This window comes from Centroberyx gerrardi, chromosome 23 (assembly GCF_048128805.1).
Source record: "Centroberyx gerrardi isolate f3 chromosome 23, fCenGer3.hap1.cur.20231027, whole genome shotgun sequence".
NCBI classification, from domain to species: domain Eukaryota; kingdom Metazoa; phylum Chordata; class Actinopteri; order Beryciformes; family Berycidae; genus Centroberyx; species Centroberyx gerrardi.
Genome location: NC_136019.1, coordinates 1,286,814 through 1,312,384, shown reverse-complemented (window position 1 = coordinate 1,312,384; position 25,571 = coordinate 1,286,814). Strand labels below are relative to the sequence as shown.

General features: G+C 42.1%; 1 protein-coding gene across 4 annotated transcripts; it reads right to left on the bottom strand.

The window, feature by feature from the left end:
- Positions 1 to 2,831: 2,831 nt before the first annotated feature.
- Positions 2,832 to 21,754, bottom strand: LOC139913234 (protein NLRC3-like). 4 transcript variants are annotated; one of them, XM_078291647.1, is made up of 13 exons: positions 21,716 to 21,754; positions 21,166 to 21,268; positions 20,940 to 21,053; positions 20,389 to 20,467; positions 19,961 to 20,189; positions 17,775 to 19,557; positions 16,802 to 16,975; positions 15,572 to 15,745; positions 13,550 to 13,723; positions 13,206 to 13,379; positions 4,508 to 4,681; positions 4,273 to 4,319; positions 2,832 to 4,016 (listed from the first exon to the last, which is right to left on the bottom strand). In XM_078291647.1, exons 2-13 carry the CDS (start codon positions 21,252 to 21,254, stop codon positions 3,487 to 3,489), a joined length of 3,741 nt encoding a protein of 1,246 aa, XP_078147773.1. In that variant the 5' UTR covers positions 21,255 to 21,268; positions 21,716 to 21,754; the 3' UTR covers positions 2,832 to 3,486. The 4 variants fall into 4 exon arrangements, with proteins under 4 accessions (XP_078147773.1, XP_078147770.1, XP_078147771.1 ...); XM_078291644.1 differs by lacking the exons at positions 20,940 to 21,053; positions 21,166 to 21,268; positions 21,716 to 21,754 and having other exon boundaries at positions 20,389 to 20,455; XM_078291645.1 differs by lacking the exons at positions 13,206 to 13,379; positions 13,550 to 13,723; positions 20,940 to 21,053; positions 21,166 to 21,268; positions 21,716 to 21,754 and adding an exon at positions 15,232 to 15,405 and having other exon boundaries at positions 20,389 to 20,455.
- Positions 21,755 to 25,571: the final 3,817 nt, after the last annotated feature.

Below are 25,571 nucleotides of genomic sequence, written 5' to 3'. Positions count from 1 at the left end.
TACTGACCCAAACAGAAACCGCCGGTCCGGTCCTAGTGCCTGTATTGTGCTGAACGGCTGAACTCGTGTTCTGATTCGGTTAGACACATGTCAATCATCATCATCAGACTGGTGAGGCTCTGCTTCATGGGCAGAATTAAAAACGTGTTATACTTCATAACTATCCAATCAATGGCTTATAAAGTAATCCAGTGAGTTACATTAGTTGGTGAAGCAGAGAAAATAGTTGCTTCACTGAAGTTCCTTTTAATAACCAGAGGGGGGAGCTGTTTTGCACCATGTATTGTCAGGCAGGTTTTTGAACCATTGTGGGCTTCACAGAGAATCATAACTGTTTGATGATCCTTTGAAAATGAAAATAATATTTTATAATGCAATATGTAGTATGTGCTCTTTTTTTTTTTTCAGGGAAGCTCTGCTTCACCTGGTTGCCATGGTGACAACTGCTTCCAATTCTTCCGGTAGAGTGACGAAGGCGTCCCGTGGTGAAGTGGTAGTGAGTAGCGGCTGGTTTGGGATTGGGATTGGGCCAAAGCCAACATGGAGAGCGAAAAACACAAAGAAAAGGGAGGTGCTGAAAAAATTTGTCATTGGAGAAGTCATTGGAGAGTGGCCTCATTGTGTCTCCCTCTCTCAGTGAGTAAACTACAACAACAACAACAACAACAACAAAAATACAAAAATATGAATGCAACATGTAAAGTTTTGGTCTCATGTTTCCTGAGTTAAATCCCATTAATTTTCCATAAAAAGCTTATTTTTCTCTAATCTTCTGTCATAGCATTTCTCCTTTTCCCAGAATTTCTCTCAAATTATTTTCTCATATGAACTGTACCCAAGTAAAATCTTGAAAATTGTTGCATGTTGCTTTTATATTTTTGTTCAGTTTAGAATAATATCATCTTATTATGATACTACTTGGTATCGTGATACACCTTGGCTGGTATAGTATCGTGAGGTAAGATTAAAGGAATAGTTCACCCAAAATGAAAATTCAGTCATCATCTACTCACCCCCATGCCACTTTGCATGGGGACCTGTCTTCGGAGTTGAAAAAAATAACGGAAAATAACCATAAAATGGCTCCATGCAGCTCGTCCAGCATAATCCAAGTCTCCGGAAGCCAACCAATCCCAAAGTGACTTGAAAAGACCGAGATTTAAACCATTATTCAGCTGGAATCGCCACTGTAGCTGTTGAAGTCAAAACTGTATTCACATGTGCGCGTACCCCGGCCTTCGAAACTAGATAGGTAAGAATTAGGAGAAACAAGACTTCCGGTTTTGCCGTTTAGCCTTCAAAATAAAAGCGCGATATTTAAAATCGGTAGAAATACTGTTTTAAACCAATTACTTTGTATTTAATTGTCAAATTCAATAAGTGAGCACCCATATTAAATAATAGCGTAAATGTTATCATTTTAAACAATAAAACAATAAAATAAAACAATAAAAAGTATAAACTTTGGAGCGGGAGAGGTCGTTAGGAAACACCTGGGGCTGAGGTGCTTGCAGTATATAAGGCTGGACGGACGTCAGTGCGAGGAGATCCTTTCTCCCCGCGCACTACAGATCTGTTGAACTTTGGTTTACACTCAACGTGCATGCAATACATTTCCACACATCCACTCCCTGCCTTACTGATCTAACTGACTTATTCCCATACATTGGTCTGACTTCGGTTGTTAAACTGGTTTTCTAATAAATTTATCCTTTGTTACTCCTTTAACTCATGTGTGTCTCACCTTTGTTGCAGTCATAGAGCCAGGTCTGTAACAACTGTCACTTGTACATTTCTACCCAAGTTCTAGTGTTGAAATTGTCGGCTGTGTACGCCCGGTTCTTATTTCTGTTCCATTTTATGTGTTGTCTTTGCTGAATCATATTACTGTTTGCTGCTGCAACAACCCAGTTTCACCGCAGGGATCATTAAAGGATAAATCTGTTAATTTTCAACCTGGGTCTTATTTTTCACTTACTTCACTGTAGAGCTTTGTGTAGCTCCAGTTCACTGATATGGGGCGCCAACTTACCTTATGAATTTCATGGCATGAAATGCATTTTCATCGACAAAATCCAAAAACACCTTGTTTGATTTCATCCACAAAACGTAGAAACACTTCATTTCTTACACAAAATTGAGTTTGTGGCTTTTAATTTCCTGGACGAAAATGAAGACGCTATTTTCATTGCATGGATGAAATAAGCTTACATTTTATTAAATTATGTATGTAGATTCATGCATTAGTTATGAAATTATTTATCTAGATTTATGCAAATGTTTTAACATTATCAAAGTGTATTTTGTGGCACAGAATCCATTTTGTCAAACACGTAGCAAGCATTTGGCGGATGAAATGAAGGAAACGCTTGGTGCATCAAGGCTCCGAGACAAACTTTCTCCAGCATTAAACAAAATCAACAGCGCTCCCACATAGAGCTGCATGACCTGCCATTCATAAAAGTAATCATTTCTTAAACTCAGAGAATCACTTCAGTGGTTTTTTATAGTTACATAGTTCCCTCTGTATAGAAAAAATGAGATTAAACACACTACCGCAGGAATGTAATTAAAAGTTAGTCCATCATGAATATGTGTAATTGAAAGCAAAAGGAATACATATAAAAGCATTTTTCAGAAGGTGACCATGCAGAGGTCGGATCATTCTCAGCTGCTGTCAGCTCAGTTTCAGATCTGGACTTCTGAAGCCTTCAGCCAACAGACCGCAGCCTGACAGCTGATCTGCATCCACAGCAATCTAACAACCTGATGTACAAAGGAAATACATCATGCTGCAAAACTGTGTGTTTGGAGTAGAAACAACAACCAAATCAGTGTCTGTATTTATTCATGAAATATAACAATATATTCAGGGGGAAAATGGAGACGCACTTGATGATGTAACATGGACACACACAAGATTTGTTTAATGTCAAATGTCACACACTCATCTCCTCATTTATACTACTATGGAACAAGATATTGGTTTATTTAAGGAAAATTATAATCACATGTTAAGTAAAAAAAAAAAATTGTCAATAAAAAGTATAAAATAAAATGTTTGAAACTGTGCTTGTTTGAAACCAATAAGATCAAACAATGTTCATTTTAACTTAAATTGTTGGAAACATGATAGATGTTTAGCTTGGTGTGACATTAATAAAATACCAAACAAAACAAAGGTCCAAAGGAAAGATATTTGAACCTGTCAATCATCAACAACAGACTCTCAGGTGAACAACAATAACTTGATTCTGTCTGGTTAAATATCTCATTCATTTCATCTTCCAAATAAAATATCTGGTTTCTTGTACATGTGATGTGATTACAAACATTAATATTCTCATTTTAAGGCATAGCTGTGTGTGTGTGTGTGTGTGTGTGTGTGTGTGTGTGTGTGTGTGTGTGTGTGTGATCCTGTACAAAGTGAATATAATTTCAGCAGCTGTCTTTGGTCAGCAGTGTGAGTGTTTCTCTCTCCCTCCTCTATCTGACAAGAAACACTGAGGAACCAGACGACCCAAACCCAAACGCAGGATAGAGTGGTTCAGTGAATGTGGAGTGGAAGGTGTGGATGTGGATCAGTGTGTCAGAGGAAACTCTGTAGAAGGACAGAGAGCCAGCAAGCCAGTCCAGATACACTGCTACTCTGTCAGAGTCAGGGGAGGAGATTCCTGTGGATACTGATGTGTTATTGTGCCAGGCAGAGTAACGATCACCAGAGCAGTCCAGCCTCCAGGACTTTTCATTCCATCCAAGCCCGCAGTCTTCACCCCTTCCTCTCCTACTGATTCCTCTGTAAGTCACTCCTATATAAACCCATCCGTTCCTCTCGACTTCCCAGTAACAGCGACCAGTCAGACCATTTCTACACAGCAGCTGATGCCAGTTTTCAAATCTCTCTGGGTGATCAGGATATGGCTGCTTCTCTCTCACTGCTGTCACCTTTCTGTTGTCTTCAGACAGGAAGAGGTTTCTGTGTGCTGTGTTTGGGTCCAGTGTGAGTTCACAGGCATCTGATGGAGAGAACAAGACACAGTACAGAAACTATTTTTATTCTAATAGAGCTGTTTATTATTTGTTGATTTATTAACACTTTGACCTTTCATTTCTTAACAGTTTCATGATGACACATTATATCAGCCATCATCTTCATTCACAGTAGGACTTGAATGAATAGATGTCACAAACTGCTGTGTAGAGGGACTTTCCATGTAAGCAGTTGAATGTTTGCTGCTTTGTTTTCCTGAATCAAACTAAATACACACTTACACTTCCTCAGACCTGGTTTCAACCTCTGGACTCCACCATGGTCCACACTGTGGGGGAAACAAAGTCAGACCAGAATATTCTATTTGATGATAGAAACATAACCTTCCCTATGAAGGATGTTCCATACATCACTCATATCCACCATTAAACATGAATCAATACTCCTCAGCTTCTCAGTGTGACAGAGAAAATGTGTGTGACTCTCAGCCTTCTAGCAGACGTTGCCTCTCCAGACCTGAGAGAGTCCAGTCTCCAGTGTGGATCCTCCAGTCCAGCAGAGAGCAGCTTCACTCCTGAGGCTCCTGGATGATTGTAGCTCAGGTCCAGCTCTCTCAGATGGGAGGGGTTGGAGCTCAGAGCTGAGGCCAGAGAAGCACAGCCTTCCTCTGTGAGCAGACAGCCTGACAGCCTGCACACACACACACACACACACACACACACACACACACACACACACACACACACACACACACACACACACACACACACACAGCAAACAGCAACATATTGCTTATTGTTGCATTTTCTTTCAGTGATGTATTGTTTGTAGTGCTGGGTGATAAAACAATATTGATAATTATCTTGGTTAAATTTTCCTCGATTTCAAAATAAAAGCAGCTTGATAATTTTAAATAAATAATATAATAAAGAAATAGTGATTTTACATATTGTGATAAAACTCGACATCGCCTGATATGAACATTTTTATTGTAATAACATTTTCAGCTTTATCACCCAGCACTAATAGTTTGTTATTTATTGTTTATTGTGAGATTGCTTTTGCAGCTTTTGTGCAGGTTTTCTGAAAAACAGATTGTAGCTCACAGTTACATGTTGGATTTTCTCATTAATAAACTGCTCTGAAATCAGTTATTATAATACAAAAACTGTCTTCAATATTAAGAGTTGACCCAAGGATCGGGTTTGTGTTTTCATTTCAGTTCTGGACTCAGTTTGACAGAATCTGACAAGTCCTTTACTTCAGGTTTCACCAACAGAGGCAGTGAGGAGAGAAATAATGAAATATTCTTGTTGTAGCCAATTTTGATGTGTGCTATATGTTGTTTGTGGTAAGTTGTGTAAATGTTGTTGCTACTTCACCTGCGCACTAGAGGGCATAGGCGGGTAATCACAGTAGTCACATAGCCTACATAGGGGAGTCACAGGTGATCAGCTGCAGGGAATTAGGAACTGAGGAAGCCACACAGTTTTTCAACCGTGTGTGGGCGCCTGTGCTTTTTGGGTCCTGTCGTGTTGTTTTGTTTTGTTTCATATCGAGCTCGTTTTTGTATCACTCATTCAGTGCACCCGGCTTTTGTAGGTGACTTTAAACCTACATATATGTAAATAAAGTGTCAAACGCATACTCCATGGCAGACCTAATTTTTTGCACCACCACGCGTTGGAAATGCCTTCAAACTCCCTCAAGTGGCCTTTTTTTGTTGTTCGATTGCCACTATACTTTGTTGAAAAATTAAGCTTCAATGGATGGATCACGTTGATTTGCGACACGGAAGGACAGCGCTATGCTCTATGTACGCTGTTCCAGCTGAATTCACTTAATGGGACGCCGACAAGTGAAAGCCTGGGCGAAAGCAACGTCGAAGAATCACGGTAGGACTATTTCAGAATTGTTACAAGCTGTGTGGAAGAGATTGGCCTTCTCACAAACAGGATACAGGTAAATCCTACTACAATTCTAAATAAAGCCTTCGGCAGCTTTGCTAAATCAATATCAAAATGAGTAACGTGGTAATTAATCCACCTGTCAATCAAAGTGAAATGGAGAATGAACTTGGTATAAGACCAGTTAAACTCACGGTTGAAGCATTGGAAGCAAAAGTAGTATCATATCAACAGGAAAGGAATTCCAAGATAACGAAACTCTACAAACTAACAAAGGAAGTTGAGCAACTGATGCTTTCAAACAAAAATGTGTCTGAGGTGCAGACCAAGTCTGAAACGTTTTTAAGACTGTGTGTGGTAACAACAGAGCTGCATGAATCATTGAAACCATTAATGCCTGAGGATGAAATGTCAAAACAAAACGAATGGTTTGAAACCCGAATGCACAGCAACAGAGAAATAATACAAAAAATGGAAGAGTGGTTGCTTGATACCAGGGAGCAATGCAAAGATGATGATGATGTTGATGATGAAGTTGAAGTTGAAGTTGATGAGAATGCTGTGCTAAAATTAACTGTGGTCAATGATAACGCTGTGCCAAACATGACTGTGGTCATTGATGATATTGATCCAGGTGACAGCGTTTCTAATGTTGGTGGTAAAACATGCTCATCAGCTGGCCGCTCCAGCCACAGGTCTTCAAGGTCATCAACCTCCTCTGCATGCCTCAAAGCAGAGGCTGAAAGGGCCGCTCTCCTTGCTATGGCAGCTGCCCTCAAAGAAAAACATGAGCTGGAGGCTCAGGAGGAACAAATCAGACAAAAAAGGGAATTGCTTGAATTGCAAAGTCAAATTGCTGCTCATACAGCAAAAGTTACTGTGCTTAAATACAGAGGTTCTGATGTACAGAGCTTCAGAGCTCATTCAGATGGAATGAATTCATATCTGGAAAGTTCAAAACGTAAATCTTCTCTCAGACCTTCTGTTATGGAATTTGTTTGTCAAAGTTCAAAGCATCAGTTCAACCACCCACCAATAGGAGGCAGCAAGGCTGCAATGTCAATGGAGGCACAGCCCAAGGATTCAAACCATAAGTTCAACCACCCACCAATAGGAGGCAGCAAGGCTGCAATGCCAATGGAGGCACGGCCCAAGGATTCAAACCATAAGTTCAATCATCCACCAATAGGAGGTAGCAAAGCTGCAATACCAGTGGGGGCACGGCCCAAGGAAACCATCTTACAAGTTGGACCAAAAGCTCATGCTCTGCATCCCAAATCAAGCATGCTTCAAGGATCTCAGCAAACATATCACATCACACATCACACACAGGAACCCACCACGCAGTTCACGCAGGAACCCATTCAGTGTGCTGGCTTAGTGCAAACCAATACGGACCAAGGCAATCTTCTCACAATCATGCAACGGCAAAATGACATAACGGCTCTACTAGTGCAGCAACAGTCGTCATTATCATTACCCCCAAGGGATATACCAACTTTTGATGGAGACCCTCTTGAGTACAGCACATTCATCAGAGCGTTTGAGCATGGAGTGGAAGGAAAGGCTGCTAGCAGTATAGACTGTTTATACTTTTTGGAGCAGTACACCAAAGGACAACCTAGGGAGCTGGTCAAGAGCTGTCAGCACATGCCACCTGAAAGGGGATATCAAAGAACAAGGACACTTTTACAAGAACGCTTTGGAAATGAGCAAAGAATAGCCACTGCGTACATGGAGAAAGCTCTTGGATGGTCACCAGTGAAATCAGAGGACGTCAAGGCCTTGCAAGGTTTTGCCTTGTTTCTACGCATCTGCTGCAATGCCATGGAGGATGTTAGTTACATGTCAGAGATGGATATGCCATCCAACATGCGTTCTATAATCTTGAAGTTACCATATAAACTGAGGGAAAAATGGAAAAACACTGCTTATGAGCTGCAGGAGAGGTACCGTCGTCAAGCAGGTTTCAGTGATATTGTCAATTTCATTGAGAGACAAGTGTCTATTGCTTCTAGTCCACTCTTTGGAAACATTCAGGACACATCTATCTCACCACCAAATTATAAAAGTGGAAACAAAGTCTCACAGGTTCGCATCAAAGGAACAGGAAGCAGTTTCGCTACCTCTGTGGCAGCTGTTAATTCTGGAACCACGACTCAAATGCAAAAGGAGAAAAACTTACCTGATAAGTCAACAAAGGTATCTTGTCTGCTGTGTAAAGAGGGTCACAGATTGGAGGTGTGCCCCAAAATGGAGAAGAAGTTGCACAGAGAGAAAATTGACTTTCTAAAAGAGAAAGGTGTTTGTTTTGGGTGTTTATCTGTTGGACACATGAGCAAAGACTGTCATAGTCATCTGTCTTGCAAGTTGTGTAACCTGAAACATCCTACCATTCTCCACATCCATTCAAAGGAGAAGGAAATCAAATCAGAGGACACACAGCAAGAAACACCAGGGAAGAGTCATGCTGTTTCTCCTAAGACATGTGGCCATATAGGGGCCGGAGCACAGGATTGTGTCTTGCCAATTGTGCCTGTACAGATCAAGGCTACGAAAGGCAGCAAAATGCTAAAGACCTATGCATTCTTAGATCCTGGCAGCAATGCCACTTTCTGCTCTGAGCGACTCATGAGGGAGCTAAAGCTGAGAGGAAGAAATGCCAAAATCCTGTTGAGAACAATGAATCAAGAAAAGTTTGTCGACAGTCACGTCATCTCAGGATTGGAGGTTGCTGCACTCAATAGTAACACCTACTTTGAATTGCCTGATGTGTATACACAGTGTAAGATGCCTGTGACTCATGATAACATTCCACGATAGGAAGAGTTAAGTGCTTGGCCACACTTAAACTCTGTGGAAATTCCTGTCATCAATGCTGATGTGGAGCTGTTAATTGGAACTAACGTTTCAAAAGTAATGGAACCATGGGAAGTGGTAAACAGCAAGGGTGAAGGACCTTATGCTGTCAGAACCCTATTGGGGTGGGTTGTCTATGGACCACTGAGAGGAGGTAATGAGACTGGGAGCAGCTGTCCCACCATTACAGTCAACTGAATATCCATTGCTAACATAGAGGAACTACTGGTGAAGCAATACAACCACGACTTCAATGAGAAGTCAACAGAGGAAAAGCCAGAAATGTCCAGAGAAGATCTCAAGTTCATAAAAATCATGAACAGTTCAGCTGAACTCAAAAACGGACATTACTGCTTGAGATTACCTTTCAGAGAGGATAATGTTACCATGCCCAATAACCGCCATGTTGCTGAGCAAAGGGTCCTCTGCCTGAAAAGGAAATTGAAGAAAAATGCTATATTTAAAGAGGAATACATCCAGTTTCTCAGTGACGTCATAAATAAAGGCTATGTAGAGAGGGTGCCAGAACACCAACTGGAAGGAAAAGAAGGAAAAGTCTGGTACATTCCGCATCATGGTGTGCACCATCCTAAAAAAGGAACCTTGAGAGTGGTATTTGACTGCGGTGCAAGCTTCAAAGGGAATTCACTCAACAGTCAGCTACTCCAGGGACCTGACTTGACAAATTCTTTGCTCAGAGTTCTCACGAGGTTTCGTCAAGAATCTATAGCAGTGATGGCTGATATACAAGCAATGTATCACCAAGTCAAAGTGGCAAAACAGGATGTAGACTTTCTTCGCTTCCTGTGGTGGCCAAATGGTGAACTGTCACATCTCATTGAATACAGAATGACTGTTCATCTGTTTGGCGCAATATCATCGCCCAGCTGTGCCAGTTTTGCCCTAAGAAAAACTGCTGAGGACAACAGAGCAGAGTTCCCAGCACATGTGACTGATACCATCAAGCACAATTTCTATGTGGACGACTGCTTGAAGTCCCTGCCTTCAGAGGCAGAAGCCATGGCCTTGGCGAGAGACCTGACAGCTGTATGCCAGTTGGGAGGGTTTCAGCTGGTGAAATGGATCAGCAACAGCAGGTCAGTGTTGGAATCCATTGATGTGGAAAAAAGAGCCAAGGAAGTGAAAGAATTGGATTTCGACAGAGACAACCTCCCTGTCGAGAGAATGCTGGGACTACAGTGGTGTGCGGAAACCGACACCTTCAGGTTCAAGATGGCAGTCCAGGAAAGACCACTCACAAGACGGGGTATCTTGTCTGTGGTAAGCTCAGTTTACGACCCCATTGGATTTTTAGCACCCTTTACCTTACCTGCCAAGTTGATGCTGCAAAACCTCTGTAGGTTGAGCTACAGTTGGGATGATCACATTCCTCAAAACTATCAGTTGCAGTGGGTGGGGTGGCTAGAAGACCTAAGAAGGCTCAGCAAATTCAGCGTGCCGCGATGCATCAAACCCAAAGATTTTGGACAGCTCACAAGTGCCCAACTACATCACTTCTCTGACGCAAGTGAGGATGGTTATGGCACAATTTCGTACCTGAGGTTGCAGAATGACAAGGAGAAGATTCATCTAGCCTTCATTCTAGGAAAGGCACGAGTTGCTCCAGTAAAGAAAGTGACAATCCCAAGGATGGAACTAACAGCCGCTGTGCTTGCAGTGCGAGTTGACAGGATGCTGAAAGCACAATTGCAACTAGAGCTGGAAAATTCAACCTTCTGGACGGACAGCACAACAGTGCTAAAGTACATCAGGAACGAAACAAAGCACTTTCACACCTTTGTGGCCAATAGGATCTCCGCTATAAGAGAAGCTACTGCCGTCTCACAATGGAGGTACATTGATACAAAGCAGAACCCGGCTGATGAGGCCTCTCGCGGGATGAAAGTTGAGTACCTTCTCACATGCAGCAGATGGATCCATGGCCCAGAGTTTCTTTTCAAGAATGAAAGAGAATGGCCTATTAACATCGTGGATTCTGTTTCTATCAGCAGTGATGACCCAGAGGTCAAAGGAGAGGCTACAGTGAATACTGTAGTCATCAAAGATGCACCAAACGCAATGAATACTATCAACAAAGAGGCACAGAATGCAACAAACCAGCTGATAACCTATTTCTCTTCATGGAAAAGGCTAAAGATCTCAGTTGCTTGCTTTCTCTAGGTGAGAAAGATGTTGCAGTTGTTGAGTCAGAAGAGAAAAGAAATACAGACTTCTGTGTCCAGCAGTGGACTTGATATAACTCAACAGAAGAACAAAGTGGAAAAGGAGATGCAAAGATTCAGAGCCACACTGGGTGGTCAAACCTTGTCTCTTGAAGATATTGACACCGCTGAAAGTGCCATCATTTGGTACTGTCAACTGGAAAGGTTCAGTGATAAAATAATTGCTTTGAAAAGGGGAACATCTGGAGTGAAGAAAATCAGTCACATTTACAAACTTGATCCAGTGCTGGAAAAGGGGCTCTTGAGAGTGGGAGGAAGGCTCAGCAAAGCAGCAATGCCTGATGACATGAAACACCCAGTCATTCTTGCTAAAGATCAGCACATCTCCACTCTCATTTTATGCCACATTCATGAGCAATTAGGACATTGTGGAAGAAATCACCTGCTTTCCAGACTTCGTCAACAGTATTGGATCACCAGCGCAAATGCTGCTGCCAGAAGGATCCTTTCCTCCTGTGTCGTTTGCAGACGTTATAGGGGAAAGCTGGGTGAACAAAAGATGGCAGATTTGCCGAAAGAAAGACTTCAACCTGACCTCCCACCATGCACAAATGTGGCCGTTGATTATTTTGGCCCTTTTGAGGTGAAGGTAGGCCGCAGCCTCATCAAACGCTATGGAGTTATCTTCACCTGCATGGCCAGTAGGGCAGTGCATTTGGAAATGGCATACTCATTAGACACCAGTTCTTGCATCCATGCACTGCGCAGATTCATTTCCAGAAGAGGCCAAGTATCACACATCAGATCAGACAACGGAACCAACTTTGTGGGAGCAGAACGTGAACTGAGAGAAGCTCTATCTGCTCTGAATCACAAGAAAATTCAAAACTCATTACTTCAGTCTGGAGTGAAATGGAGCTTCAACACTCCTGCTGCATCACATCATGGTGGAGCATGGGAAAGAATCATTTGCATGGTCAGAAAGGTGCTGAACTCAGTACTTCATCAGCAAAACGTGGATGATGAAGGATTGCAAACTCTTCTGTGCGAGGTGGAAGCCATATTGAATGACCGTCCCATCACAAAAATCTCAGATGACCCAAATGATCTCGAACCCCTGACTCCAAATCACATCCTCTTGTTGAAAGGCAAACCTGCTCTACCACCTGGGCTTTTCGAGAAAAGTGACTTGTACACCAAACGACGATGGAGGCAAGTTCAATTCCTCTCAGATCTCTTTTGGCACAGATGGATTCGGGAGTATTTACCACTGTTACAGGAACGACAACGGTGGTCAAAGGACAAGAGAAGCTTTGTCACAGGAGATATCGTCATTGTAGCGGACTCTACTGCCCCTCGCGGATCCTGGTTGTTGGGGAAGGTACTGCAGACCTTTCCTGACACACGGGGACTGGTGCGGTCTGTTAAAGTCGAGACCAAATGCAACATACTGGAGCGACCGGTCACAAAGATCTGTCTTCTGCAGGAAGCTGATTAAAGACTGATGTAAAATCCATATTCCAACATTGGGGTTATTTCTGACCCTATGGACACATACATGAACATTATGGACTGAAAACACACACTTGCACTATGGACTTGTCATTGGCTCCATTGTTTGTATGGTGTTGAATTGTTATGTTATTTTACAGTAACAATTAGGGGCCGGTGTGTTGTAGCCAATTTTGATGTGTGCTATATGTTGTTTGTGGTAAGTTGTGTAAATGTTGTTGCTACTTCACCTGCGCACTAGAGGGCATAGGCAGGTAATCACAGTAGTCACATAGCCTACATAGGGGAGTCACAGGTGATCAGCTGCAGGGAATTAGGAACTGAGGAAGCCACACAGTTTTTCAACCGTGTGTGGGCGCCTGTGCTTTTTTGGTCCAGTCGTGTTGTTTTGTTTTGTTTCATATCGAGCTCGTTTTTATATCACTCATTCAGTGCACCCGGCTTTTGTAGGTGACTTTAAACCTACATATATGTAAATAAAGTGTCAAACGCATACTCCATGGCAGAACTAATTTTTTGCACCACCACGCGTTGGAAATGCCTTCAAACTCCCTCAAGTGGCCTTTTTTTGTTGTTTGATTGCCACTATAATTCTCTCAGAGGAGAGAAAGTAGAGCTGAATGTTGGTTTCTCAGCTGGTTTCAAAAACCACATCAGCAGGAAAATGAGAGCTCAGGTATTTTCTCTGACATTAATGTGCATGTAAAGCAGAACTGAAATGGTTGTCTGTTGAACAGTAACAGTGATCCTGACCTGAGAGTCTCCAGTCTACAGTGTGGACTCTCCAGTCCAGCAGAGAGCAGCTTCAGTCCTGAATCCTGCAGGTCGTTGTTACTCAGGTCCAGCTCTCTCAGACTAGAGGACTGGGAGCTGAGACCTGATGACAACTCCTTACAGCATTTCTCTGTGAGCTTGTTTTGATTCAACCTGACAAAACAGATACAAATGTTTTACTTGTTCGCCTTATTTGACAAATGCAGAAAAATTATGATTACAAAAAAAAAAAAAGAAACCCAACCACAAACCCATCATAAAACTGCATACAATGTTATAGTTACAAGATATTGTTACACAAAAGCATCATAACCTGATCTTACCTGAGAGTCTCCAGTCTACAGTGTGGACTCTCCAGTCCAGCAGAGAGCAGCTTCAGTCCTGAATCCTGCAGGTTGTTGTTACTCAGGTCCAGCTTTCTCAGACTAGAGGACTGTGAGCTGAGAACTGAGGCCAGAGCTTCACAGCTTCTCTCTGACAGCTGACAGTAGCTCAGCCTCAATGGAGATGTACAGATATGAAATGTTACTCACTTTTATTTAATATGATTGATTTCTGTGTTTTGTTAGGCACTGCTATTATGCCTGTGTATGTAAAACTGGATGAGAAGAATACTGATTTTGAATGTTTTAAGATTTTCTTTCCAATTAAACTGAACATTAAGTAAAATAGCTCTTAAATCCCGATGTTAAACTTGCAGGGTCTTTACAGGTTCAGGACCAGAGCTGGAAATAATATGCGCCCGAGGTATAGCCTATATAATTTTAAAGCACGGTTTCCTCTGCTAAGGAAGCTGGGTGAGGTTTTCTTTTCATCCCTGCTTGTTTGTCTGTTTGTTAGCAAGATAAAGTTACCAACGAATTTGTCTGAAATTTGTTGGACAGATCGTTCTTGACCCAAGGATCAGTTGATTAGATTTTGGTGGTGATTTGGATCTGGGATTTCCACCACTAGATGATTATAATTTTTTTGCCATAACTATTGTGCTGCATTCATGTGCTGGTGGGAAAGTCCAAAATCCAAAACTTCCAAGTCGGCTGCTAAACAGCGTTGGATTCAAGTGCTATTTTCAAGAGCTCCGGGTAAATCAAACCCTGAAGACAAATGATAACCAAACATAAACCGTTATGGTTGCAGATCTGCAAATTCAGGCTGCAACTTTGCAAGTTGGAGAATTGTTCAGCATTGGTGGACGTTTGCGCTCTGCCAAGTGCCTTGTAGTTTACCTTGTTAAATTTGAACATTACATCACTTACACTTACACATATAACATTTAATTTAAAGAGAGAGCAGAGGTCCTTATGTGCTCAGTTAAGAACTGGTACCTTACCACTGGCAATTGAGGTAGGCAGATATAAAGGTATTCCTGAAGAGCTGCGTTTATGTGTTTTTGGTGATCTTGGTGTTGTTGAGGATGAATTTCATTTTGTGTTTCACTGCCCCATGTACAGCGATTTGAGGAATCATCTATTTGAAAAAATTCAGTTGAAGAACCATGATTTGTTTTGGTTGTCTGAAGGTGGTATGTTGAGTTGGCTCTTTAATGAGGAGATTTTTGTCTTCGCAAGATTTATAGAAAATGCATGGCAACTAAGACAGAGAACACTGTATCCAACATAATAGGACATTTCTGTCATGGAAATTGAATGTTTATGAAGTGTTTTGAATTTGTGGAACTGTATATTATGATTTGTCATGTGGCCATCCTGGCTGTTGTTGCTGTCTAGTGTCTTGTAAGCCCATGGGCTGGGCACCATAAATGGTGCATGACACGCAAATAAACACATCAATCAATCAATCAAAAAAAAATACACTGATCTAGCATTAATAAAATATGATATAAGAACACAAACTTGTGATTTTAATCATGTATGTAACTTTAGAGCATTATCTGTCTTGATAAACTTGAATATTACATTATCTATACTGGGCTAGTAATAATTTGTCCGGGCTAGTAGAAATTTCAGCCCACCCTTAAGTTCCACCTCTGTTCAGGAATACTGACCTGAGAGTCTCTAGTCTACAGTGTGGACTCTCCAGTCCAGCAGAGAGCAGCTTCAGTCCTGAATCCTGCAGGTCGTTGTTACTCAGGTCCAGCTCTCTCAGACTAGAGGACTGGGAGCTGAGACCTGATGACAACTCCTTACAGCATTTCTCTGTGAGCTTGTTTTGATTCAACCTGACAAAACAGATACAAATGTTTTACTTGTTCGCCTTATTTGACAAATGCAGAAAAATTATGATTACAAAAAAAAAGAAACCCAACCACAAACCCATCATAAAACAGCATACAATGTTATAGTTACAAGATATTGTTACACAAAAGCATCATAACCTGATCTTACCTGAGAGTCTCCAGTCTACAGTGTGGACTCTCCAGTCCAGCAGAGAGCAGCTTCAGTCCTGAATCCTGCAGGTCATTGTTACTCAGGTCCAGCTCTCTCAGACTAGAGGACTGTGAGCTGAGAACTGAGGCCAGAGCTTCACAGCTTCTCTCTGACAGCTGACAGTAGCTCAGCCTGAAGGACAAGAAGACATGTTGAAATATTATTCTCTTATATTTAATGTCATTATTGTATTATTTCTACTGACAGACTGTATTGATGAGGCCCTGGTCTAAAGCAGGTCCCAGTGTGTTTGCATGATGCTGTATACTGAGCTTACTGGAGCACTAACACTGACAGGGAAATTGGTTTGATTCCCACTGGGCCGCCCATGCTAACAATGTATTCACACATGGTGCTGTAAGGTGATTGGATAAATAAATCCACCAAATGGCACATGCTTTTTTACGCTGCACAACGAGCCATAAAAAATAAAATAAAGTGGATATAAATTAGGAAACACTTTAAAAACAAGTAGTTTTATATAATAATATAAAATATAAACATGAGAAACAAGATGAAGTGAGGAGTGACAAAAAAGATTACACAAAATTAAAAAGCAAGTCAATAAAAGTGTTTCACAAAGAGTTTTAAAGATGATCATGAATCTGCACCTCAGTCCCTCAGGAAGGCTTTCCACAGTCTGGAAGCCCTGAGGACTAAAGTGAAACCACCTTCAGTGTTGAGTCTGGACTGAGGGAAAGTCAGGAGGACCTGAAGATCTCAGCTGGCTCTCAGCTCACAGGGAACTAAGAGCTCCACAGTGTAATTCAGGACCAAAACTAGCCTGCTTTAAATGTATTCAGATACATTTTAATATTAATTCTATATCTAACTGGTAACCAGAAGACAGATGTTAAAACTGGGGAGATGATGATGTCACCTTCCCACTGGTTCAAATCTAGCTGCTCTATTCTGAAGCAGCTGGAGATGTGACAGTGAATTATGGCTGAGAGGAACAGAGAGAGGTGCAGTAATCTAATGACAAGATATCAGAGCATGGATGATCTTCTCTCAGTCACTGAGCTTCACTGCTGTGTATATGAAGCTGGATCTGAACAAAACTCTGAAATCCTGATGTAAAACCTGCAGGGCGACCTTTACAGATTCAGGAATCCTGTTTTGAGAGAACGGACCTTAGTTTGGAGAAATGTGTAGAATCAACTGAGAAAAACCGTAAAGTGATTTTACCTGAGAGTCTCCAGTCTACAGTGTGGACTCTCCAGTCCAGCAGAGACCAGCTTCAGTCCTGAATCCTGCAGGTTGTTGTAACTCAGGTCCAGCTCTCTCAGATGGGAGGGGTTGGACTTCAGAGCTGAGACCAGGACTTCACAGTGAGTCTCTGACAAGCTGCAGCCCCTCAATCTGAATAAAGAATAAAGGAGGGGTTGGACTTCAGAGCTGAGGTCTCTGACAGTTCACAGCCAGAAAGTCTGTTTACAGATTTAATGTAAAATGAGTGATTATCAAAGCAGAGCTGAGACTAGCATAACATTCAAAACTTATACAGCATACTACTACTAATAGTAATACTACTACTAATAATAATAATAATAATAATAATGACAATAATTTATATTATACAGATTTTAGCCTAACCTCCACAGGCAGTTCATTTCAAATTCTGGTAAAACAACTCAGTAAAACAGCCTGATACCATTAGAGTCCGGCTTCACCACAGATTTGGTTGGGCTTTAGTTACTTTTAAGGTTTTGAGCCTACAGCATTAAATTCCAACTTTCCGAGTCGTATTTCCCACTTTGTCGACTCGTTCATGTCGCTCTCTGTAATTCTGATATTTCTGACATGAGCTGAAGGCAGGAGAAGACGAGAGGAATCTTTCATAGATATTACACCAATAAAGAGTTGAACTAGACTAAAGAATGAAACTCAAGAAACAGCCGATCTGTTAGATCAGTAACTGTAATGTGAAACTGAAACTGGAACAGTAATGCCTTACTTTACTCTGTTACGGGGAAAAAGTAATGTGATTACAGTAACACATTACTTTGTAATGCGTTACACCCAACCACTGCTATGTAGAACAACAGTTAATAGTGTGTATGTTTGAGGAACTATAGATCTTTATTGTAATTCTGATGCTGTCAGGTATGAAGGTCGCTCTACACTGTTCTATACTGTTGATATTCACATCAGGACTAACCGAGCCTCTCTGCAGTTCCTCACAGCTGGGATCAGTCTCCATCGTCCCGCCTCTGATGTGTTGTAGGCCTCCAGGTCCAACACATCCAGAACCTCCTCTGACATCTGCAGCATGTAGGCCAGAGCTGAGCAGTGGATCACAGAGAGTTCCTTCTCTGATCTGTTCTCTGACTTCAGGAACTCTTGGATCTCCTGATGTACTGACTGGTCGTTCATCTCCATCAAACAGTGGAAGATGTTGATGCTTCTGTCAGGAGAGAGACTGGAGGTGTTCATCTTCTTCAGGTTGCTGATGGCTCTCTGGATGCTTTCTGGTCTGCTCTCTGTCTGACCCAGCAGGCCTCCTAAGAGTCTCTGGATGGACTCCAGGGAGAGGCCATGAAGGAAGCGGACAAAGAGGTCCAGGTGGCCATTTTTACTCTTCAGGGATTCGTCCATAGCTCTCCTGAGGAAGATATCCAGGGATTGTTCCAAGTCTTCGCCCAGGAATGTCTCCAGTACCTTCTTATTCCTGTTTGTGTGACAGTGGAACATGTAGACAGCAGCCAGAAACTCCTGAATGCTCAGATGGACAAAGCAGAACACCTTGTCCTGGTTCAGCCCACGCTCCTCTTTAAAGATCTGTGTGAACACTCCTGAGTACACTGAGGCTGCTCTGATATCAATGCCACACTCTGTCAGGTCGGCTTCATAGAAGATCAGGTTGCCTTTCTCCAGCTGCTCAAAAGCCAGTTTTCCCAGAGAGAGAATCATCTTCCTGCTCTCTGTATTCCAGAGTGGATCTGTCTCAGCTCTCCCATGATACTTGACATTCCCCTGTTTGGACTGAACCACCAGGAAGTGGATGTACATCTCAGTCAGGGTCTTGGGCATCTTTCCTCTCTCCCTGGTTTTCAACACATGGTCCAGAACTGTAGCAGTGATCCAGCAGAAGACTGGGATGTGGCACATGATGTGGAGGCTTCGTGAAGTCTTGATGTGGGAGATGATTCTGCTGGCCTGCTCCTCATCTCTGAATCTCTTCCTGAAGTACTCCTCCTTCTGTGGGTCAGTGAAGCCTCTCACCTCTGTCACCATGTCAACGCACTCAGGAGGGATCTGATTGGCTGCTGCAGGTCGTGTGGTTATCCAGAGGCGAGCAGAGGGAAGCAGTTTTCCCTTGATGAGGTTTGTCAGCAGCACGTCCACTGAGGTCGACTCTGTAACATCAGTCCAGGTCTTGTTGTTCTGGAAGTCTAGAGGAAGTCGACACTCATCCAGACCGTCAAAGATGAACACAACCTGGAACTTGTCAAACCTGCAGATTCCTGCTTCTTTGGTCTCAATAAAGAAGTGATGAAGAAGTTCCACCAAGCTGCACTTTTTCCCTTTCAGCAGATTCAGCTCTCGGAAAGTGAATGGAAATGTGAACTGTATATCCTGGTTGGCTTTGTCTTCAGCCCAGTCCAGAGTGAACTTCTGTGTTAAGACTGTTTTCCCAATGCCAGCCACTCCCTTTGTCATCACTGTTCTGATTGGTCCATCTCTTCCAGGTAAGGGTATAAAGATGTCTTCACATTTGATTGTTGTTTCTGGTCTTGCTGGTTTCCTGGATGCTGCTTCAATCTGTCTGACCTCATGTTCATCATTGACCTCTCCACTCCCTCCCTCTGTGATGTGGAGCTCTGTGTAGATCTGATTCAGAAGTGTTGGGTTTCCTGCTTTAGCAATCCCCTCAAACAAACACTGAAACTCCTCCTTCAGATTGGATTTGAGTTTACGTTGGCACACTGCAGCAGGAGTTTCTGAATGAACAAATTACATCGATCAGTGGATGTTGCTGTAAATATGAGAAGTGTAAACATTTCTCAGTGAATGCATACTTTTCCCAACCCCATGGCATCTATTCTGCTCATCACTGGTGGACAAACAGGTCCTGACTGTGTGCAGCCGAATGTGAAAGGAAACTGTGGTGGTATTTTTTTTTTCATAAACAATACTGTGTTCAGCATTATACACCCACATGAACAAATCAATAATTTTAGCTGATGATTCATGAGGATTGTGCTCATTTACCTTCCAATCTGGAATTGAATCAATCTTTTTTGAGAAATGTCTATATTTACAGCAGAGTTGTAGATGTAAACATCACCCATTTTCCCACCATTTCCCCTCTCCATCATGTTAAACCTGTTAAAAGCCTCTTACTGCTCTGCAGAGAGTCAGCCAGCTCCTCCTGCTTCATTCTCCTCAGGAAGAGCAGTGTGATCTGCAGAAAAGCCTCTCTGCTGCTCCTCCTCTGCTCTTCCTCCTCACCGTCCACATCCTCCTCATCCTCCCTCTGCCTCTCTAAGCATTCTGGGTAATCTGGACTCAGAACCCTCTGGAATCTCTTCAGCTCGTTCTTCACGAAAGTGACGATGTTCTCCTCAAGCAGCTGGAACAGAATAATATTTGAGTTAAACTTTCTTACTAAAATCGTGAATAACAACATCAGATCCATCTGGCATAGACTGAAAGCCCACTGGTGTAAAGAGTGCAGCTTGAAGACTGTTACGACCAGAGTGGCTGTTTTGGATTTCATTTGTAGCTCAAGTAAAATGTAAAGTAAAATGTGTTGTTGTACATTTACACACCATAAATATGGAGTTCAGGTCTGTTTGAAGCTCCTGGGCAGACTGACCACTGGGAATCTCTGACCTCTCCTGGTGGACTCTGGAGAAAACAAGATGTATTAGGTCATATAATGTAAGACACACACACACACACACACACACACACACGCACACACACACAGGTTAGGATTGATAAAACAGGGGTGGTGGCAGTAAAAATGTTAGAGAAGCCGGGTTTTGACCAGCAGGTTGCCAGTTTGAATCCCAGTACCAACTTTGAAAGTCAGAGTGAATATGTAACTCTTTCTCCACCCTGTGCAACTTCCACCAATTAGACCTTGAGCAAGGATCTCAACCCCCAGACTGTTCTGGTAGAGCTGCTCAGTGACCAACAGCAGAAGACTGTGGTTGTACTGAGCAGCTCTGGTATGAATATCTGTAACTGTATGGATGTGAAGCAGAGCAATGCTGCAAAAGAGCATGTATGTAAAGTAAAACCCTTCTGGATAAATACAGTAATTGTTAAAAATGAGAATATAATGTTGCATGTTTTAATGCAAATAACAACTTACTTTTTGTCTGATAAATGCTTTTCTTTAAAAGTAATAATGAAATCCTTGGACTGGTCACTCTTCATGGACACACAGCTGGGTACAGGGGAGTCTGCTCTCTCCTGCTGGACTGGGCTTCAATACAACAGAGACAGAGCTTTTACTCTGAATAATGATGGGTTAATAATTTCACTGCTGAGCTCTGAGATGGAGAACAGTCATGGACAGTTAGAGATCCTCATCTTACCTCTCAGCTTTGGTCTGGCTGTCATGTTCCCCAGACAGAGTGGTTTTAGAGGGAGGGAGCCCCTCCTCTCTCTCCTCAGACTGACTCATAGTAGAGCGAACACCTTTACACAAACACACCCAACATGCTGTGATAGATGGACTGATTCATCAGAATAAAGTTTCCTTTACAGGATATATTACTTAAAGGGCTGTGATCACTCTGTCAGTAACATGTCACATATACACTGAGTGTACAAACCTCAAACCTGCAGCTGTGTCCTGATTAAACACGTTCAGAAAGCAACACATCAAATTACTGCTACTACTTCTGCTCTTATTAGATGACATCACTAACACTCAAACACTAATATGTTGGAAAACCGTTGGAAGTGTTGAGTTATGTTTTGAACCTAAACTGTTTTCAAACAGACACACTTTCCTCTTTTTATAGGCTGAATAAGCTAATCTCATTCGGTAATAGTATGATAAAATATATGCTGACTGAGTTTTTAAAGTATAATACACTATAAACTGTCACATAAAATGTTGCTAAGCCTTCAATAGCCTACCTTTTGTCGTTAAATAATCTGCGTCACGCCGATAAGTGAAAGTGAAAGTAGCTTCAACAAGGAAATCAACGAGAGAGAGAGAGAGAGAGAGAGAGAGAGAGGGAGGAGGGGGAGAGAGGGAGGAGGGGGAGGGGTCTGAATCTGGTTTGATTCCTGTCTCTTCGGTAAAAAACACATTATTGGAAAAAAAGACCAGAGTTTAAATTTTGATTTTAGATTTTTTAATAAATAAAGTATTAAACCAAAAGCAGAGACAATGTTCACGACATCTGGATAGGATTCATTATACAAACCATGTGGTGTATTGCAATTGGTGCAGTTGTGACAGTGCGCCACCAGATGGCACTGGTGGTCTGTTATAGAGTAGCAGGGTTAACAGTATGAGAGAAAAAGAGTTACTTGACGTCACCCGAGGGATGTATATGCAACGTCTGTCAATAAAGCAGCTTTTGGATGAGATCTCTACTGCCGTAGTGAACCTGTGTTAATAAAAACACGACAAAACATATCGAGCCTGTGAAGATGGTGAACTTCAAAACAGGAGAACTACTGCAAAGTAGGTCGACTGTAGTACAAATAAGTTTTAGAATGTGTTTTAAATAAAAAATAAAAATAAGTCATATCTCATTTATTTTGACTAATTTGCCTCATTTTCATTTCATTAGATGACACTACGTGACAGAAATTACTATCGCCCAGGTTGCATAGCATTATGGGCAAATTTTGACTGACGAGTTTTCAAGTTATCCAAAATACTACCTTAGTTAAAGTTATCCTTAAATATGGACATTTCATTTCAAGAATGACTTGATTTTGATTTATTGTATTCATGTAGCCTACATTGTTTGTTAAATCTTTTGATCTCCTTTCTTTGTCTTCGTCTGCTTTTCCAGATACTGTAACTACCACTCCAAATCATCTGCTTCATCAACCCATGTGTGTCTGTTTTGTTTTTTCCTATTGTGTGTTAAATAAATCACCATTCACTGGACTTCATCTGAGCTTCCTCATTCATATACCGGCAGTCTAACCGATGCTCCCTGATGATAGTCACCAGCCAATCCTAACCAGCCATTCCTAAATCCTATTTAATACTATGTGACATGAAATTACTATCGCCCAGGTTGCATAGCATTATGGGCAAATTTTTACTCTGTTAAGTTCCAGTTAATAATATTACTAAACCCAGGGGTGCTGCTAGAAATACTGGTGTCCTGACAAGATGTCCCATTGGCCCCCCCACCACAATCTGTTACTTAGTGCAGTGACAGCAGTTGGTGAGAGGTTCGCTCTGTGGGCGGTGCTACAGTTTGGGCAGGTAGGAGCTGGGCAGCAGGTGGGGATGACTGACAGCTTGGATTTCATCTGAGATCGTGTCACTGCTTTGTTTCTGAGCATTAGAAGGGCGAACACAAACAAGTTTAAAAATGCAAGTATAACCTCCTTGACTTGACATTACTCCTATATTAACCTCTCTGCATTGGATGTGCAGAGACGGATTGGCCATCTGGAAGTTCTGGAGAAGTCGCTTATTATTTCTGAGTCAGATAGAGTTATACTGACAGTCGCCACAGAGGGCGCTAATTAGGGATGCACCGATCCGATACTGATATCGGATATCGGTCCGATACTGACTCAAATAGCTGGATCGGGTATCGGTGACAATGGGGCCGATCTATTCAATTCAATTCTATGATTACGTCTATGCGCGCATACTACGTCATGAGTCAGCAGCGCGCCGGTAGACCCGGCCATTTGCCTTCGGTCCATCCGGCGGCTCCTCCAGTCCGTCCGGCAGCTCCGGAGGATCCCGCCCGCCGCGCGCAGCGTCTCGCCACTGAATTCTCGCTCGTGGGGCTCCACAGAGCCTCACGCGAACCCGCAGCTAGCCTCCAGGCTAACAAGCTAACCTGGCGCCCAGCCCTCATAACAGAGCCGGGGCTCGGGGTGAGCTGACCGGGGGTCGGGGTGAGCTGACCGGGGGTCGGTGCTGATGCTCGGTAGTTAAAAACACACCTGTATGAATACTTGGTCTCGGTTATATGTTTAAACTCTCCCGGGTCACCGCGCGGCCGAGCAGGCTGCCATTTAACCTGCGAGGTAAAGCAGTTTTCCACCAATCATACAATCGGCGCGTCCAGCCAGACTCCATTCATAAATCCAAGGTTTACAGGGACTCGGCTGTAGGTCAACGTTGTTTCCTGCCACAACACGATTTAAAGTGTTTTTCGTGTTCGTCAGGTACTGCTGCTCCATTCGGCCGACACATAATCAGACTAACATACCTTGATTTTTTTTCTGAGGGCTGTTTCATAAAGCAAGATTACCAGTTAAACCAGAGTTATTTCAGTAATTTAGGCTTATTCTGCATATTTTGAATGTTTTGTTTTTACCAAGTTACTTGCTTATACTACTTGTGTAAATTGTGATTTAATTTATCAAGTTTGTTTGCACTAGTTTGTGACTTAATTGTGATTTAATGTTTACATTTTGTTCTCATTTGATGCAGTTGTATTGTTTTATACTGGAATTTTAATTCCTGACCAATTTGTTGCTGCCTTTAAAAGGTTTACACTTGAATTGTAATTCCTGTTAATTTTGAAGATGTTTTACCAAGTTGCTGGTGCACGATTATTTATTATTTTAATAATAAATAACAATTCAGTAAATTTATATCTATGTATTTATTTGTTACATTTTGTTTTACAAAGTTAGGAAAGCAATGTTAAAGTCAAGCCTGATGTTGCCTTACACATAAAAGAATGATCCCAGTCTCTTCCACACAGTGAGGCATAGCCTACAGTTTATTAATTAAACACTGGTATCGGATCGGTACTCGGTATCGGCCGATACCCAAAGCCCAGTTATCGGTATCGGTATCTGGACTGAAAAAGTCGGATCGGTGCATCCCTAGCGCTAATGCAACCATTTGGGTCCTGAGCCTCATAACACCCGAAGAAATAAGCGGCGGGAAGTCAGATCATGAGCTACAGTCAGACAGTTAGCTTACAGAAAAAGGTTTGCATGCATACATAAAAAAGTCATACTCATGGTTTTGGATGTTATGGGTTTACAGGACAGTTGCAACCTGTTTTCTTTGCCTCTCGTAAAATTTGATACGGCAAAACAGCCGCGTGAGGAGGGCCTCTATCGGTTGTTTCCTGAGTTAAATCCCATTAATTTTCCATAAAAAACATATTTTCCTCTAATCTTACTGAGGATTTCGCCTTTGCCCAGAATTTCTCTCAAATGATTTTCTTATATGAACTTTAACCAAGTAAAATCTTGAAAATTGTTGCATGTTGTTTTTATATTTTTGTTCAGTTTAGAATAATATCATATGCTTATGACTCTACTTTTATCAGGATACCTTCGCTGGTATAGTATCGTGAGGTAAGGCATCGACCCTGCCAGGGACTGTGGTGTATCCGCGTGCCGGTTGTGGTGGGCTGGTCTGGGTCAAAGTCCAGGGCTGTTTTTTTTGCCCCAGTCCGTCCCTGCCCACATGTGTCTCCAGAGTGGAGGGTCTTACCTCTACACTATCTGTGAGCACAGAGGGAGGCTGTTCCAAAAAACACTAAGTACCAAAGGGAAAGTCAAGAACTTACTAAAGGATAAGGCTGGTGTTTTTTTAATGCATTTCTTATCCTTTAAGGAGCAAGCTGTAGGAAATTCAAATGCAAATGCTTTATTTTTTCAAAAACACATTTACAGCGTCATAGCCACACAGGCCGATGCAAGATGCCATATGTACAGTTTCACTTCATATTTAATGTAATCATTCCATTGAGTGTTTCGGTGTTAACCTCCTGTTTAATTAGTCTTTCTACAAGAGTAAGTCACTTCTGTTCCTCTT